This window comes from Harpia harpyja, chromosome 8, assembly GCF_026419915.1.
Source record: "Harpia harpyja isolate bHarHar1 chromosome 8, bHarHar1 primary haplotype, whole genome shotgun sequence".
In the NCBI taxonomy this organism is placed as follows: Eukaryota; Metazoa; Chordata; class Aves; order Accipitriformes; family Accipitridae; genus Harpia; species Harpia harpyja.
Window position 1 is genome coordinate 49,965,457 of NC_068947.1, and position 16,320 is coordinate 49,981,776.

Sequence of the window (16,320 nt, forward strand, 5' to 3'; positions counted from 1 at the left end):
AAAGGGTTTGGCTGGACAATGAATATTTGGGGGAAAGATCAATACAGCTTTTTTTTAGTGACAATTTAAAACTGATCTTTAAGCATTTTAATATAGAAGTAAAGCAGAAGCATGGAAGGGATGGGGCAGTGAGTAAGGGTAAAGTCAATAAAAATAATAACTGGGATAGTCATTCCACATTGCCTGCTGGATCCTGACATTTGATATACACCACAGCAGGTGCGAGATATTCTTGCTCTACACACAACAATATGGGTATAACCAAAGTACGGTCCTAAACTGCTGGCCCTTGTGTATGGAGCCATTACCTCCAATTAAAATAAAGAGAAAGATGCACCTAATCCCACACTACACCAAGACAGCAGGCTAACGGTGCCTGCAACAACTTCTGCCAATTCCCATGGTTTGTCCAATGTATAATTATCAGTCCATTCTGCCTCTGCATTACATTTAGGAAAACAGAAGCTACCACTCCAAACAAAAATCATATGGAGCTATTTCAAGGGAGCTGCCGTGTGTGTCAGTCATGTAAATGTAAAAACCACAGAACGGGGATAGTGCAATTATCCAAAACCCAAGCATGGGAAACCCATGAAATTTCAGGATTATATTTAAACATAACTAGGGTATGCTAATATCCTTAACTTGGCCCTGAAGAAATGAGAGAAGAAAAGTGGGTAAAAATACATGGAAAAAACCCACACAGGTGTTTTACAAAGCAATCTATTCTAATCTGCGATCACAAATGCTAAAACACTGCAATCATGGTGAGATGGGTCTGCAGTCACTTTTCAGGACTATTGATGGAGACAGCACAGAAACTTAGCCTTTACCTTTTAGAATAACCAAATGACAGCTATCTAAAGGATTTCAGTGCATTAAAACTAACAACTGAAGTTAAATGATTTGTTTATGACAGGACAAAGTTAAGGGTGGTGATATCAGAATAAATATTGTGACAACAGAAACAGCTTGGAACAACTCAGGTCCTCGTTTTCTTCAAGTTAAACATCTAGACTAAAATAAAAAAGGGTGAACTCTTTAATTCCCGATGCACTGAAGACACTACAATTTGATAAACAGATACATCAGAACCATGCCTCCAGGGAAGCCTCCTTCATTTTGCAGATAGGACAGCAAGACTGACCATGAAGTCACTTGTAGACCCACACAGGTCAGTTCAAGAGTGGATGGAGATATCCTGGGAGGAGTTTTGTGGCTCACAGCTGGATGAATGAGCCCAGGCAGACTTAGCTGAGCCTGGAGCAGGAGCCACAGCCTCAACCACACTTCCCTCTCAATCTGCTAACCTTCTACCACTTGCCCACAGGCTCTACTTTTCCTTAGTACTATTCCCTTTATCTTCTCATCCTCCTACCACAACAGTATCTCTTTCTAATTTGCTCCTGAATCCTGATTGTCATAACCTTCAGTCCCACCGATGCACAGGACTTAGGCATTCTCTCCTCCTTCCTGGAGCAAGAACTGACCTTCACAAGATTTCTCATACAAAGACTTTGTTTCTTTTTTGTGGAGCCTGAGGAGCGAAACACACAAATACAGGTAAGCTGCAATTAGGCCTTAGGCCACCTTACAGCATGCTGAGTAATGTTCCTTTTTTGATTAATTGAAGGGGGCTGTTTTGGAAAATTGCTTCATCCAAATCAAAGACCTGCGCAACCGTTGCTTCGTGCAGCATCTTAAACTAAACGGCCTCCCTTACTCTGCAATCCTTCCAGTTCTCCTAAAGAAGCCACAGGGTGAAGGAAGAAATAGTCCCAGCTCACTTGTCTCCCTCCCAGGTTCTGTTTAAGTCTTGCTGGTCCCTAAGGGAGCCGAGGGAGCCCAGATCTGGTTACCCTAAGACAGAACCTGATTAGTGGCAATAGGCAGTTTTCCGTTTATTTCCAAGGAGCTGCTAGAGAAGAGCTGCAGGCAGATGTAATACAGAGACTGCAGAACTCTGCTCGCTGTCAATTTCACACCAGCATTTTACTTTCTTCTATCCCCATTTACTATTAATCTGTATTTATATCTAACTCCAGCTCTTAGTTAGCCTTTGCCAGAGGCTTAACCATTAGAGGTCACTGTGAGGAAGGAGAGGAAAGAAAAAGCTGGCTTAAATCTGGCTGTTACCACTCCGTATAATTCTGGGGAGGTGAGAAACCATGCAAAGCTTGGGCTATTTAGGAAGACAACAGTTTGCACAGTAGATCGGACCAGGTCAAATCTCCTTTATCTTTAGTACTAAATATGAAAAGGAAACTTCCCTATCATAGAAATTCCCTTCTAATCATGCTCAGTTCCTACTTTTTACAGGGCTTTATATCCCTTTTAAATTTCTATCCATTCTAATTCAGAGGATGTTCTTACATTTCATGTTTTCTGAATCCGCTAAGCCCTCAGGCTCAGTAAGACCATGTCACATTTGTTCCAAATAAGCATTGTATAAAAACACTTTTTCCATCAGCTTTCAATTCACTGCCTTTTAGTTTAAGAACAAGACCACACTCAATTATGAAAAAATAAACAGGAGTACCTGATTCACTTTGTCCTCTCCAAAGTAAACAATTTTAATTTAAGCAGCAGAATTAATACCACTTGTTTTCTACTCATGATTTTCTTTTTTAAGGCTTCAAATCTTTTTTCATCTCTTGCCTATTTCTTTTATCCTTTTGAATAGGGCTGAACAGTGTGTTCCAGCTAAGACAACACCATACATTTAATGAAGGCATTCTATTATTTTCCAGACCATTCCTTACCCATCCTTACATTTTGCTCACTTGCTTTGTTCATTTTACTGTAAATGACAAGCCCACTCAGTGTCATCTTTCCTTTAGAGGTAAGATGAATGTAATTCATTGCAAAGACTGTCCATAAGTTTTCCAAAATGGAGACAAAAATGTCACATATACGTGCTGTGTATGATAAAGTTTCCCACAGCAGTGCGAGAGGCATTCAATTTATTGCACGCTTTCCCCAAATGTTCCCATATATCCAGAAGGCCTGCAATCCTAAGAAACACTCTAGGCTTCAGGTAAGATTTTTGGAATTCTTCCTCAAGTCTTTTTCAGCAAAAGTAGTTTCAGCAGTCTACCTGGCTGTGATATCATTTTACTCTGCTTGACATAAGCATTGTTGTCTTTAAGCATCCACTCAGAATGGGAATGTCGTTAGGAACTCGGAGGAGTCATCTTCCACTTCGTCAGTGTTCAATCATAATGAAGGCTCTTCAGTGTTCCTCCTCCAAACCTTTTCCTTTCAGAGAAGCCAGGAATCTAGAGACAGGAAAGATAAGTCATCATGTCAGAATCAGCATGAGCTCCCCCTCTAGCCCACATTTGAGTGCTTGTTACCAAGCCAACTGCAACAATGCCTTCCTCTTCCACACCATCTCCAGCATCAGGACTAAAATGCTTCAGCTTACTGCTAGAAGAGCACCATTAGTTAAACAAGCTGCAAAACTTGAGTATGGCTCATTTTTTCGATGCAGCTCCTTAAGGCTTTTTGGCAAGGGTTACAATGAAAGTCTTAATTTCTTGGGCAAATCCTAAACTAGTTAATTACAGATTTCAAAGTCCGTATTTTCCCCCAGATTCAAATGCATACATAATACTATAAAATAGTATTACCAAGTCCTATTAAAGAGCTGTTGAGACTTTATGCCTTCTAACCTGACACGGCAGCACTTCACTGTAGTTGAAAGTACAGTTTTATCAATTGCCGAAAGCTTTAAGAAAACCACCAGAATAGAAATGGCTGCAACAATGCAAAGGATTAGCACTCCTGCTTTTGCAGCCAATCTGTAGATACTGCTTACACTGTGACAATGAGTGCTTACAAAGAAAATCTACTTGAAACCATCAGAAGCTTCCCTGGCTTAACGGTATTTCAAACAGATTTGCAGTCCAATGCACCTGTGAATCCCCCAGAAGAAACAGATGCACTGCTTTCTAATACTGTTTAAGATGTCTGCCCTATTGGCATCATAAAACAATTTGATTACAGTCCAGAGTAACTTTTAGATATCTAACTACACACAAGCAGAAACAGCAGACCCAGTAAACACATCCTCCCAAAACAATTCCACACTCTCATAGGAAATACAGTGTATTAAAATGGACAGTGTCAACCAAGCACTCCACACCAGGAGAACATGGGCATGTATGGATGGTATGGGACGAAAATGTAATTTACAATACAAAGTGGATTGCTTAGGTTACACACTTCATTGGTAAACTGAGAAAGTTAAAGCGACTACCCAAAATAAAAGTCCACTAAAAACCCCACAATTTAAATTTAGTTAGGGTTTTCAGGCCCAAAACTCAAACAGATATGCAAGGTACTCATTCAGGAATTGTTTTTTTCATCTCTGAAAAGCAATCATCTCTAAGGGAAAAATCAGGCAGATTTTGCACAAAGGTTCATCTCATGAAAACTGCTTTGGGAATTCAAAAAGGAAAAATGCAATCATTATAACTAAAAAGTAGCAGGACACCACAGGTAAAAAATTATCTGCTTTAGCATTTTTTATATCAAAGTCACGAATTAAGAGTAACAATTATTTATTTATCTGAGATCTGATCAAAGTCATAGCTACAAACAATTTGAAACTTATCATTCTTTTCATCCTGAAGAAGTCTATAATGGAAATACCTCAAAACACGAGTGATCGAAGAGACCTATTGTAGAAAACCCACAAACACATTTGTAAGATTTACATTATGTAGATTATTTCAAATAATAATGTTAAAAGGTTATAATGAAATCTCCAGTTCCAAATTTGGATTTTGTCTCTTTAAATATGACTGTCCACTACTTAAGATTTGTTTTAAGCTTTTGAGCTGTTTTCAGTGAGGCAGATGAAAGTAGTCATCAGAAGGCTGTAATCTTTGGCATGTGGCCATAAGGAATATAAAGTTAATCCCTGGCTAGCCACTAAAAATGATCAAATAAGAAAAATAAAAATCTTACATCATGCATCAAAGACAACCAGCACACATGCAGATTTCTGCATTGAGCTATTATCCCCATGAAAGGGAGACTTCCTTTCACTACAATGTGGGGAGGAGGGGAGAGGGGAGGAAAAAAAGGCATCATGCAGAACTGAAACAGGAAAAAGCAAATTTATTTTTAAAAGGCATAAAAAAATGGTCAAAGAAAGTAAGCATTTTGTAATTTGTGACTATTTTTTTCCCCACTCTCCCTAAGGGGCTTTCAGCATAGCTACATCTAACGATACATTTGATTGTATTTCAGTGGTGCTATTCATGGTAATTTGCAAGCACCTCACAGATATGATAAATGGAACCTCGCTACTCCCTGCATGGTAGACTAGACATGGGAAGGTGGGGGGCACAAAAAGTTGAAGTGGCCTGCCCAAACCACGAGAGTCATTTTGCTAGTTCTTCACCAACTGTACTGAAAACAGTTATCAGCCATTTTGGAATGAATTACAAGCTGGTATCATACTGCCATTTTCCTTGTGGCTCCACTGGTTCTATGAAAAATACCTGTACAAAACATAAAATGCTAGTTCCAGCAAAAAAAGCTGGAAAAAAAGCCTTTTCTTTGACCTTCAGGACAGCATCTCTGGCCTAAATCTGCAACCAAGCAGCCTGAAGCTGACAGATCTGGAAGAGATCATATTTGCCCATCTTACCTCACTCTTGCAACTTCTACTATGTTAGCATACTTAAATTATTTCACTGCCAATCACATTACAGACAAATACTTCAGCTGACATAAGTCAGCCATTTTTCTGTCTATCCAAAACAGCCGTGCTCCCATAGATTTAAAAACTCAACTACCAGCACAGATTATCATCTAGGTCACGTGAAGCCCATGTTTTATAGAGGACTCTGTCAGCAGTTCACATTACACAGGGAGAAACAAAACAAAAAAGGAGGAAAAAATTACAAACCTGATTGCCATCTCTTGAGAAGTATCTCTTCTCTATGACCTGGGAAGAACAGAGAATGACCTTAGCTGGCACAGCATATGCATAACCTCAGATTCCAATCAACATTTCACATATGAGCACTGAAACTCACGGCTAACTGGGACAAGGTCTGAACCCATGTCCCCTGCCCCAGGCCTATTGCTTTAAGTGCAATGCTCTATTACACATAGAAGGAGTTACCACCTCCAGCCATCCTTAGTAAAGCTGTGTTATCCTCAATTTCTACATGCCTAATTTAGTCAGCCCTCTTTAGTAATGGAGGTGATGGTTTGGGTGTCTCCTTACTGCATCGAAGTCAGTTATTCCCACCCCTCTCTGCAGGTGCAGCGGATCTGAGCACTAGAAAAAGCTCATTCTGCAGGTGCATAACAACTCCAGTGGTTCTGAGTACCCCCTGGGCATAGGTGATGCTTGAGAAGAGGTAGCCTGACTTGCTGTCTGAGAATGATGCACACACTGTCTGTGCTGAAGGATACCTATGGAGGCAGAACCATCAATCTAGAATCAAAAAGTGATTTGTATCACCCTGTAAAATCTACAGCCTCCACCAAAGAAAATTCAGACCAAATTTTCTCTAAAGCATGATCTGTTACAGGAGATGATCTGCTCCACTACGGTATCTTTGTCCAAGGTACACTTAAACCAGAGCATCTCTTCTGTCATTTTCACAACAGGCCTTGATGCTGTCTTTTGCAGGAAGGGAGAGTAATACGCCAAATTTCTTAATGCCCAAAGTTTGCTTTAACAAGGATCAACAGAGCTAACCATAGTCTTGTAACACCCCACATTACTACCTTAGTACACTGCAAACCCTCTGGCCTGCCAAAGGACTCCAAAAGCATATGCAGCATGTCTTTGCACATCTGTGAGTTCTTTTTCATTGCTCTGTGCAGATCAAGAATCAAATCTTCCAGCAGATCAGCTATTTTCTGGAGGTTTCCAAGAGCAGACCAACCTTTGGCCTCCCCACACCTGGTTCGAACCAACTCAAAAAGTAGAATGTGAAAGGAGCAGCTAACTGTTGTTCCATGTTCAAATCACAGACAGCATTCAATACATAGAACAATAAAACATCATTTAATTGAGTTGACTTACCTTATCAAAAAACCTGCTTAGTTTGACAGCATTGGATGAACCTGCAGCCAGGTAACGAGGATTGGTGCAATCCTAGAACACACACAAGACAACAACAAACCAAGCACAAGGAAATCAATGCAAGGAAGCCATACACACAGAAATCAGCATACCCATTTCCCTGACACACGCACATGCAATCAGCTAGGGAAAACACAGTGTATCTGCTGATTTCTGCTCCAGAGTCATTTGAGAGAAAAGGCCAACTTCTGTTCTGTGAATCAATTGGAGAATTCTAAGTACATCCCTATGCACTCCATGTCTTCCTTCTGCCACCAGCTATACAGTCAGCTAATAATTTGTACAGGCTACACATCAGATAGTGCGTGCATGTGTGTATATACAAGCATTCACGCAGCACACATATTTTTATACATATACACATTCTCTCTCTCTCTCTAAAAATAAAGTGATCTTGATGTTTCATTCAAAGATAGTCTGTGTCAGAAATAAGAACAGGGAAGAGAAAACTTAACCCCCAACCATCAATTCTAAGCTTTGGTGACCTTATCTAACACCACCTATACCTCCCTATAGTGAAACAAAGATGATCGTTTCATCAAGCAAGGGGGCGTGGCCAATCAAAACGTGCATGACTCCAGCATTACTGAGAAAATCTCCAAAAGCCCAGTTTTTGTCACAACATCTTTACTTACTAAAAATCGGGACTTGCTCCCACATAAAACAACACTGGTGACAAGAATACCAACCAAATTTATCTCTTCAGCATTGAAATCCTCAGCCAAGAAAGCTGTTCTGGTCAAAACTTCATTCCGCTTAGCTTCTGGGATCTGATCCAGCTTAGTTCCTATTACCAGCAGTGGAATCTGGTTATCAGCAAACTGTTCACGGTCATAGTCACTGATGAGGAGAACAAATACAATTCTGAATGAAGCGATGGTCATGTAAGTGGGCACAGGGGCACCATCAGTTCCCCTGTTCCTTTTAAACATTTATTTATTAAGGGTCACTATTTATCTAAGTGAGAATGTGCTGTATCTGTAAATTAAGGAAGGGCTTCTGCACCTAAGTCACCTTACAGGAATTGAAAGGAAGGAGAAAAGAAACCACTTGAGTTGGATTTCTTCTCAGCATAGATGAACCGCAGAAGAAATGCTAACACAAGCAGGAAAGAAATAGGAATTCCAGTACTGTACCAAGCGTATGCAGCCACCAGAGACAGATCAGGGAGCTGGCATCTCTGAACATCTAAAGTTCCTACATACATACACTTTTTAAGGAGGGATAATGAAATAAATTGCAACTGTGAAACACTACCCCTTTCCACGTCAGATCAAAGAGAGTTGCAATAACAATTGTGTGGTGTCAAGTTGCTAATTCTTGTACATTCAAGAAAGGTAGCCACCATAAGCTGAATTCCAACAAGCTTTGATTCAGATATGAATAACGACCAAAGAGAGCCTTTATAAAATAAATAATATTGCAATTAAATGTCATCACAAATCCAAGCTCCAATCATTCTCCTCAGCTAGGATAATCACTTGTCTTTCATCTTTACCTAAACCAAGCTTTCTAGAAAGTAATTTTACAACCAACAGCAACAACTTGACCAAGCAATTGCTAGTGGCTGAGCATCCGGCCCTGATGGAAGTTAAGCTTTTGAAAATAAAAACTATCGTGAAGAACCTGTATGTGGAAAAACTGGAGAAATTTGCAGTTTATACAATGCAAACCCTCTTCTCCTTCTCCCATGTTTCTACAGAAACACCTGTGTATCAGCACAGGCATATAAACAATTGATATTCTTCTCACAAAAAGCTAGCCCTTATTATTGCTTCCCTGCTCATGTGTGAGGTTTATCAATGATCTTAAAACCTCCTTGACTACGTGTATAACCAGAGCATGGAGGTACAGGAGGAAATACTTGACAAGATGTTGGAAAGCTAATTATGAACATGCTGTTTAAGCAGAGTTTTCTAAGCTCTTTTTTAGCCACATTCCTGAAATAATTCCCCCATCACCCAAAACAACAAATAATTAAGTGAACTTCCTCAGTCTTGGTGCATGGAGGGAAAGCCTTTTGGAACAGAGACATGCCATCCCATGACACTTCCTGTACAAGGGCTTTGCACATGTCAGTACAGACACACAAGTCTTCAGGTATCAGGGACTGGACCCACTCTTACAAAGGCCTCAGACAAATGAAGGACACAGTAAACATCTTTTCCCTTAAAGCAATGTCTCTGCCATACAGCTTGGGAATCTACTGGCAGAATGGCCTGACTGGCAGTGTAAAACAAAAAGAACAGTGATTTTCTTTGATATCCCCCATTTTTTTCTTTCTTTCTTAAAAGTCTAGCCACATCTAATTTCATGTGGGCTTCAAGTAGCCTTAGAGACAAAGACTTCCGTAACAGCTTGGAATTATTGCATCTTAACCCTGCATGTATGTTTTTCACTCACCCATTTGTCACAAGAACTCCTGTTGGAGCGACATCTCTGTTGAGTGCTTCCAAAGACCAGCGATACAAATTCTGGGATGATTTCTTGTTGGTTAAGTCATGCACTAAAATTATCCCTAAAGTGAAAGAGAAGGCAGCAAGATGCTATTTAATGATACATATTTTTTTCCTTATCTTACCAAAATGACATCTGCAGGTTCCCAGATATCTGAGAATGAAGAAAGGGATGTATAAGCGGTTCAGTTACAGTGAATGAGTAAAGCTGAAAATATCAGGATGCAACAGGTTTTTTAAAGCTGCTTATCAAGAATTGGATAAGCGCTAAGAGAAAACTGATGAAAGGAGGAAACGAACAGCCACCTCAAGGTTTAATCTGCAAGAGGCTTGCAGGCATTTGCTGATTCTGCTCTGTCTAGTCCTAATGATGCTGAAGCTTTGCATTACTGCAGCAGAGAATTTAGCCTTTCTCTGTTTTACCTAATTGGTAAACATAACTATCTTTTTGTCACAGCATCTAAGAAGTCTAAAGGCTATTTCTTTGTTTCAAAGAGTTTAGAGAGCACTATTGCTTTCCTACATTTTCAAGAACTAATGCTACATACTTGGGGAGGTATCTAAAGGGGAAAGAGACTCTGATAAATTTCACAGTCCACCAAATGGTTGGTAGAAACATGAATTAATAAGATTTCATGTATTTAAGATTAAGCTTCTAGCATTTTTCATTACCATGATCCTTCAAAATGTAAATTCTGAGATAGAAAAACAGCCAGCCAAACTTCCTAGTTGTGCTATTAAGACACCCACTTCTGATAACCACAGTTCCCAACTCAATTACCAACTCCTGCTAGCAAATTTCTTCTATTTATTCACACCTTCTGCAACCTGTGGAATGTTCCCACTTCCTCCAGACTTCAAACCATCATGAATTCAAGGACACAATGGAATTATATCCCTTATCTTCATCAGGATTTGTTCTCAACACACTTCACAGCCTACAGGTGGACAAAACTTATTAATTTAATCTTTCACCTTAACTCCCAAAGGTGCCAGCCACTGTACACACTACAAACAAACCACATTCCCACAAACATTTTCCACTACCCTACAGGACTGTGCACAGACTCTCCTATGAGAGTTCCTAGCATATTGCAACCATAGCCCTATTTCAAAGCATTTAATCTCAGTAACAGCATAAAAAGGCAACTTGCTGCGTGTCCACCCCCAGGGTAGAGAGAAAAAGCCTGATACAACGTAACTTGGCCGACGGCAACAGATTTCAGAAGCACTGCTGCATAATCTGTAAGAAACACTCTCCACCTCCAGACACTCTTTCTCAGTTATATTTTTGATTGGTCGGTTCCCTTATCTGCTTCACCAAAAACCTACACAGTTAGTTGCACCAGCAGAAAAAGACTGTGTCAACATCAAAAAAGAGCAGGCAGGACCAATGACTACTCAAGGAAATGTTCCTCCCCCATTAAGGTCTGCAAGCCACAGCCTTACTGCCTAGTCACTATCCTAGACTATCACAGTCTGTGCGCCAGATGCAGGGTGACCAAAGCAGAAGATCTGCGGTCAAACCAAAAGCGAACCATACCTAACCTTGTCAACAGCCAGGTCTCCCTCACAGCGTGCACAGATGCTGCCACAACCAAATGTTAACTGACTTTTGATCTCAGGTTTTCAGACCACTGCAAGCCCAGAAAGCACAAGCAGGCAGAAGGAACGCATTCATCTTCTCTTCTTAAATCAGGTCAAACAGAGGCAATTTGTGAGACAAGCTCTAATGAAGGAATTAATCTAATGAAAGAAACCAGAGCCAAGGCTAACTACCAAAGTCAACAGTTTTCATATGCAAGCTGCCTAATAATACCTTTCAGGCAGTGGAGATAAATAACTCTATTTTAATAACACCATCAATTATAGTTCAGACACATAAATTCAAGATTTCATCTCCTAATGGGCTGTTCTAGGATATTTCCAAGTCTGACCCACACTTGCTGGCATACTGTGGATTTGGTGTCAAAAAGAAATCAATTTTTTTCATATATCAAAGAGGCTTGCTTTGAGGGCACAACTCAGCTCAAACCTTATTTACAGAGGTCTGGTTAACAATATAAGCAAGAGGTACCTACACACAGTTTTCCTCCTGGGAAAGGAGGAAGAAATAACTAGTTAAATAATCACAGAGCAAAAATGTTTATTGTATGGCTTAACACATTATTGAAAGGCCCTCAATGACTGGGAACAAGAAAAGAGAATCAAACAGAACATTTGAGACAGATTTTCAGAAGCAGTTGTTAATCTGGTATACATGCATTTTTAGCGAACTATCCTTGGATGCCAAAAAGTAACAACTGAAATACTGCACTGTTAAGCTTATAATCTCTTATTTGCTCTTATTACTGGTACAGGTAAACTACTAGGCCTTTAAGTCAGTATCTCAGCAGAAGGCACAACACACTTTCTATATACAGCAAGTTGCAAGATTCAATTCTTAAAAATAGTCTGGCAAATTAAATGAGTAGAGGCAAGATGGTTATCAGCATATTGCAATTTTATGGGAGAACAGTTCAAGTCTCCCAGGATAGGGCATAACTATCAAAGCTCATGTAAATTCAAATATTTATTTCCCTGCTGTAGGTTTTGGAACCGAACAGACAAGAAAATATATATCATATTTTTGCAGGTATATCAAGCCTGGAAAGGTGAAGGCAACCTTTATGTCTGCAAGTGTAGCTGGAAGAGACACCACTGCAACTTCAAAGACTCCCTGCTGTGCCAGCTGCACAAGACTGAAGTGAGAGGCTGATGAAGCCCATCTTGCACAGGTTTGCCTAAAATAGCTTTTCAGTTCAAAACTGAATCCATAAAATTCTGCCTACAAATGGTATCAGATTTTTTCCTGTATAAATGTACTGGAATCAGAAAAGAGAACAATATAGCCCTCAGCCAGACTTAAAGGAATCCTGCCCCAGAACCAAGAGACAGCTTATAACAGAAACAGTGATAAAACCAGATTTAGACCAAAACCAGATTTACACCAAGCAAACTTACCATTCAGCAAGTTATAAAATACCGCTCGTGTGCTTTTCACACTAGTGGCACTACCCACTGAACCTCCAACATCCCACAGTTCAATGTAGTAGGTCTTCTCTTCTGGAGTCCCTTCTTTGTAGTCATGGATCTGATGAAAAATTCACATCATACATAACCACAGCACCAGCTCACAGGAGTTAATCCACACAACACTTATACATTCAGCTGAAAGAATTACAGTACTTGGATAGAAATTTGTGAATTCTCATGTTGACACCATTTCAAATCTCTCAAGTAGAAGAGAGATGGAATGAGTCAAGAAGTGGCCGCTCGATACCACAGCTCTTATATGAAATGGAGCTTGGTGAGTCAGCAGGGAGTATCCTCTCCACCTCAGTATTAACAAACCTAATGCCTCATGATGTGCTTAGAAATAGCACATTGCTAAAGCAGATGAAAAAGTAAGGTCACAACTTCTTACAGTTGTTAAAACCCACATGGTAGTACTGCAAGAATATTAACACAGGTTACCACATCGGATTCCAACAGACCACATCTCTTTCCAAATTCTCACTGACATCTCAACTGAATTAATCAATCAATAATTTTTGCCCCTGGATCTGCTAGGTAGTTTTGCTCCACAGTCAAACACGACTGCCACGTTTCTTTCACCAAATTTTGGAAATATATTCCTAACCTACAGCAGTGCATTTCAAGCAGAATGCGGCAAAGAGTGATGAAGGAAAAAAGCATTTATCGCTATCCCATGAGGATTGTAGGATGGGCCAAAAAACTGCTAGATGAATATCCTCATTCCTCTGATAGTAGGTCCTGCAGTGAGCAGACAGGAGAAGCAACTGTATGGACATGGTCAGTACGCTCAAATTAAACAATCAACTTGTTTTTCCTCAATAAATTTGGCTGACAATTTAGCTGTGCATTAACTGTTTCTTGGGGAACCGTGGTTTAAATTCCGTGCCTTCTGACTCAAACTGTCCACTCCATGACTTGTAACACATCACTGGCCACTGCGGTAAGGAGAGGCGCTACAATTGACAAATACCTTGTCTGTTTTCGACAACCTTGGAAGGTCAAAACTTGCTCACACAAGCGCCTGGCTCACATTTAATACTCTTTGCTTCAAAAGTTTAAGACCTTAGCAAAACAAAGCATCGAAACACACTTCCTTCTGGGGTTGTAAGCAATGAAAATGAAAAAAAAAAAAAAAAAGCCAAGGCCCTTCTCTTCCCTTACACTTTAAGCAAGGGCTACCAGAGGTCGGGCACGTCACCTACTCGAACATCCACCGAGCAGCCCACTGTCCAGGACGGGTTTCCCAACACCTGGTTTTGGCACAGGAGATGAACAAGCGAAGACTTTCCGACACCTGCAAGTGCACACAGAGTGACAACTCCTGGGAGATCACGCAAGGGCAGGTAAAAAAGGCCCAAGAGCTGACGGGCAGAAGCATTAACTAAACGCGGATGGTCCCAGCAGTAGCGGGGAACGGCCACCCGTCAGCGCCCAAAGGCCGGGGGGCAAAGGTGGGAGGGAGGCAAAGAGCAAAGCCCCGAGGACCACCGGCTGACACCCGCACTCCCTGCCCCAGGGGACGCGACGGGAGGCGGGCAGGGGCCCCGGCCGGCCCAGCTCGGAGAACCGGGGCTCCCGCCGGACGGTTTCCAGTCAGGCGGCGGGCGGGGTGGGCGGGGGAGGGAGCGGAGCGGCGCGGCGCGCATGCGCCGCCCGGCACCTCCGGGGGGGGGGCGACGCCCCCCGCCCTCACTGTGCGCGCGCGTAAGGGGCGGGGGGAGGGACACTCACCGGAGTCGCCCAACACCAGCACCTTGACCCTGTCCAAAGCCGCCATCTTACTCTACCTAGCAACAACCCCGGGGACCACCTCCTTCTCCCGGCGCCGCCAATCGCAGCGCACGCTCCTTCCGCTTCCCTCAGCCTATTGGCTGCTGGCCGGCGCTACCGGCTTCGCTTTCACTCTTGATCGGTTCAACTCATGTGAAGGCGGGAACGCTGGGGGCTTTATCAGGACGCGATTGGCTCGTTTTCCTGTCGCTCACCGTTCAGTCACGAAGGGGGACGCTTGCCGGGCACGGGCGGCGGGGTCGCCCCGCGCACGCGCGGCAGGAGGGCCGTTGGGCGAGGCGCCCGGCGCCCTGCTGACGCCACAGAGGCGCGCGCGGCTCTGACGTGCCCTCACGGTAACCGCCGGGAGAGCCGCCCGGAGCCGGGGAGAGCTGGAAGCGGCGGCAGGTCAGTGCCGGCCCCGGGGAACGGCGGCTGTCGTCGTCGTCGTCGTCGTCCCGGGCGGGGACTCCTGCGGTGCCGCCGGGGATAAACGGCCGGGAGTCCCCTCTCCCGCTCCGCTTCCCGGGGGGCCCCGCCGCGGTGGGTTACCCGCGGCCCGAGGTCCCCCGGCCCGGTCTCTCCGTTCCCTCAGGTGTTTTGGGTGCCGCTGACGGGCCGAGCACGCCGCGGGGGCCCGTGGTCCCCTCACGTTGTCCCGCTGGGCCGCTGCCCTGGGCCCCTGCTTTGCCTTTGGCTCCGAACCACCGCCTGCCTCTCCTTGGGTGGTGTTTGTGGGGGTTTTCTTGTTTGTTTTGGTTTTTTTTTAGGAGATACCGCTGAGCCCCTCAAGTTTCTCGTCCTACGGGAGCCTACACAGTCAGATGTTTAAAGCCCAACATGTAAAAGTGGGTAGGGAATAGGAAGGGGTTCTCTGGTTCACGTGGTGTTAAAGCTTAGTCTGCTATAGTCCAGGAAGTCTGTGCAATTTGTAATTTGGAGGAAGCTGCAAGATTATGGGAGTCTGAGGAGTAACTGACACTGTAACAAATTAGCTCATTTCTTTTTGGCAGGTTTGACCATTGATTGAGCCCATACAGTGAAACCATTCAGTTTGCTGGATCAGCAACATACTTTTTTCTCATGCGTTAGTTTTCTTCTGGCTTCAGGAGCTTGCTGGTTCCCTGAGAAGCAGATGAACGTCACATCTCATAATGGCACTGAGCTGCTAAGTGGGTCCAACTGTCAAACTTGTATCATTACAAGTGACTCAGAATGAATAAGGAAGATCAGCATTCTGAAAAGGGTGTTCAGCAGTACACAGTTAAGGCACATTTTCATGAAATATAGGTGGTTTAGTATTTTTCAGCCATGAAAGGTAGTTTCTTCTCTCATCTCCTGCACTGGCATCCACTCATGTCTGCTGGTTCAGTTGCTCATTGGAGTTTTCCACTAGCTGGTTCAACTGATTAAACTGTTGAAAAACCCAGTAAAAGGGGGAGGGGAGGTATTTTTCTGCCTTTTAGTGATGTAAATTGGTGCACAGGCAGGTCTTGTGAGTGCCAGAGCTGGCATGGGAGAGGGCAGAGCTACGTGCTTGGGAGAGGAGCAAATACCCTTCTGGTAGCAATGAGAGATGATGGGAGTTTCATTCCTACCTTCCACTTCCTTTAAGATACTATTTACAGCTCCCTTTCACACAGGATGCTGTAGGGAATTCTTGTAAACAAGAAACTAAGTGAATTAAGGCTAACCTAGTATCTTGTTATTTAGTTTCTCTGTTTCTTTGTTGCTTACATCCACAGTATATACACTTCTTTGGTACACCCTGATGAACTAAAACTTTTTTGAACCTAATACTTTTGTAAATATTTGTCTTAATTCTTTCTGGAATTCCTGAAAGTCAGACAATACCACTCATGTCATCTGTCATGATGAGAAGTGTGGTGTTCCAGGTCT

At 42.6% G+C, this 16,320-nt stretch overlaps 2 protein-coding genes across 3 annotated transcripts in view; one reads left to right on the forward strand and one right to left on the reverse strand.

Annotated features, from left to right (window-relative positions):
- Positions 1-2,946: 2,946 nt before the first annotated feature.
- On the reverse strand, positions 2,947-14,528 carry RABL3 (RAB, member of RAS oncogene family like 3). Its single transcript, XM_052795169.1, has 8 exons — positions 14,383-14,528; positions 13,854-13,945; positions 12,577-12,706; positions 9,521-9,635; positions 7,807-7,957; positions 7,058-7,129; positions 5,924-5,962; positions 2,947-3,278 (listed from the first exon to the last, which is right to left on the reverse strand). Exons 1-8 carry the CDS (start codon positions 14,426-14,428, stop codon positions 3,213-3,215), a joined length of 711 nt encoding a protein of 236 aa, XP_052651129.1. The 5' UTR covers positions 14,429-14,528; the 3' UTR covers positions 2,947-3,212.
- Positions 14,529-14,705: 177 nt separating this feature from the next.
- Positions 14,706-16,320, forward strand: part of GTF2E1 (general transcription factor IIE subunit 1) — a 56,966-nt gene continuing 55,351 nt past the window's right edge. The window contains exon 1 of one of the 2 annotated variants that reach the window (XM_052795166.1): positions 14,706-14,829. The gene's annotated coding sequence lies outside the window, so the exon portion shown is untranslated. The other variant, XM_052795167.1, reaches the window with a different exon arrangement.

What these genes read in the sequence shown, in the direction of transcription:
- RABL3 (XM_052795169.1), bottom strand. Translation starts at nt 14,428, where the DNA reads ATGGCGGCTTTGGACAGGGTCAAGGTGCTGGTGTTGGGCGACTCCG. An exon ending in ATTTTATAACTTGCTGAATG is followed by an intron (nt 9,636 to 12,576) that starts GTAAGTTTGCTT and finishes CTTTCACTTTAG; the next exon opens with GGATAATTTTAGTGCATGAC. An exon ending in TAAGCAGGTTTTTTGATAAG is followed by an intron (nt 5,963 to 7,057) that starts GTAAGTCAACTC and finishes TGTTCTTCCCAG; the next exon opens with GTCATAGAGAAGAGATACTT.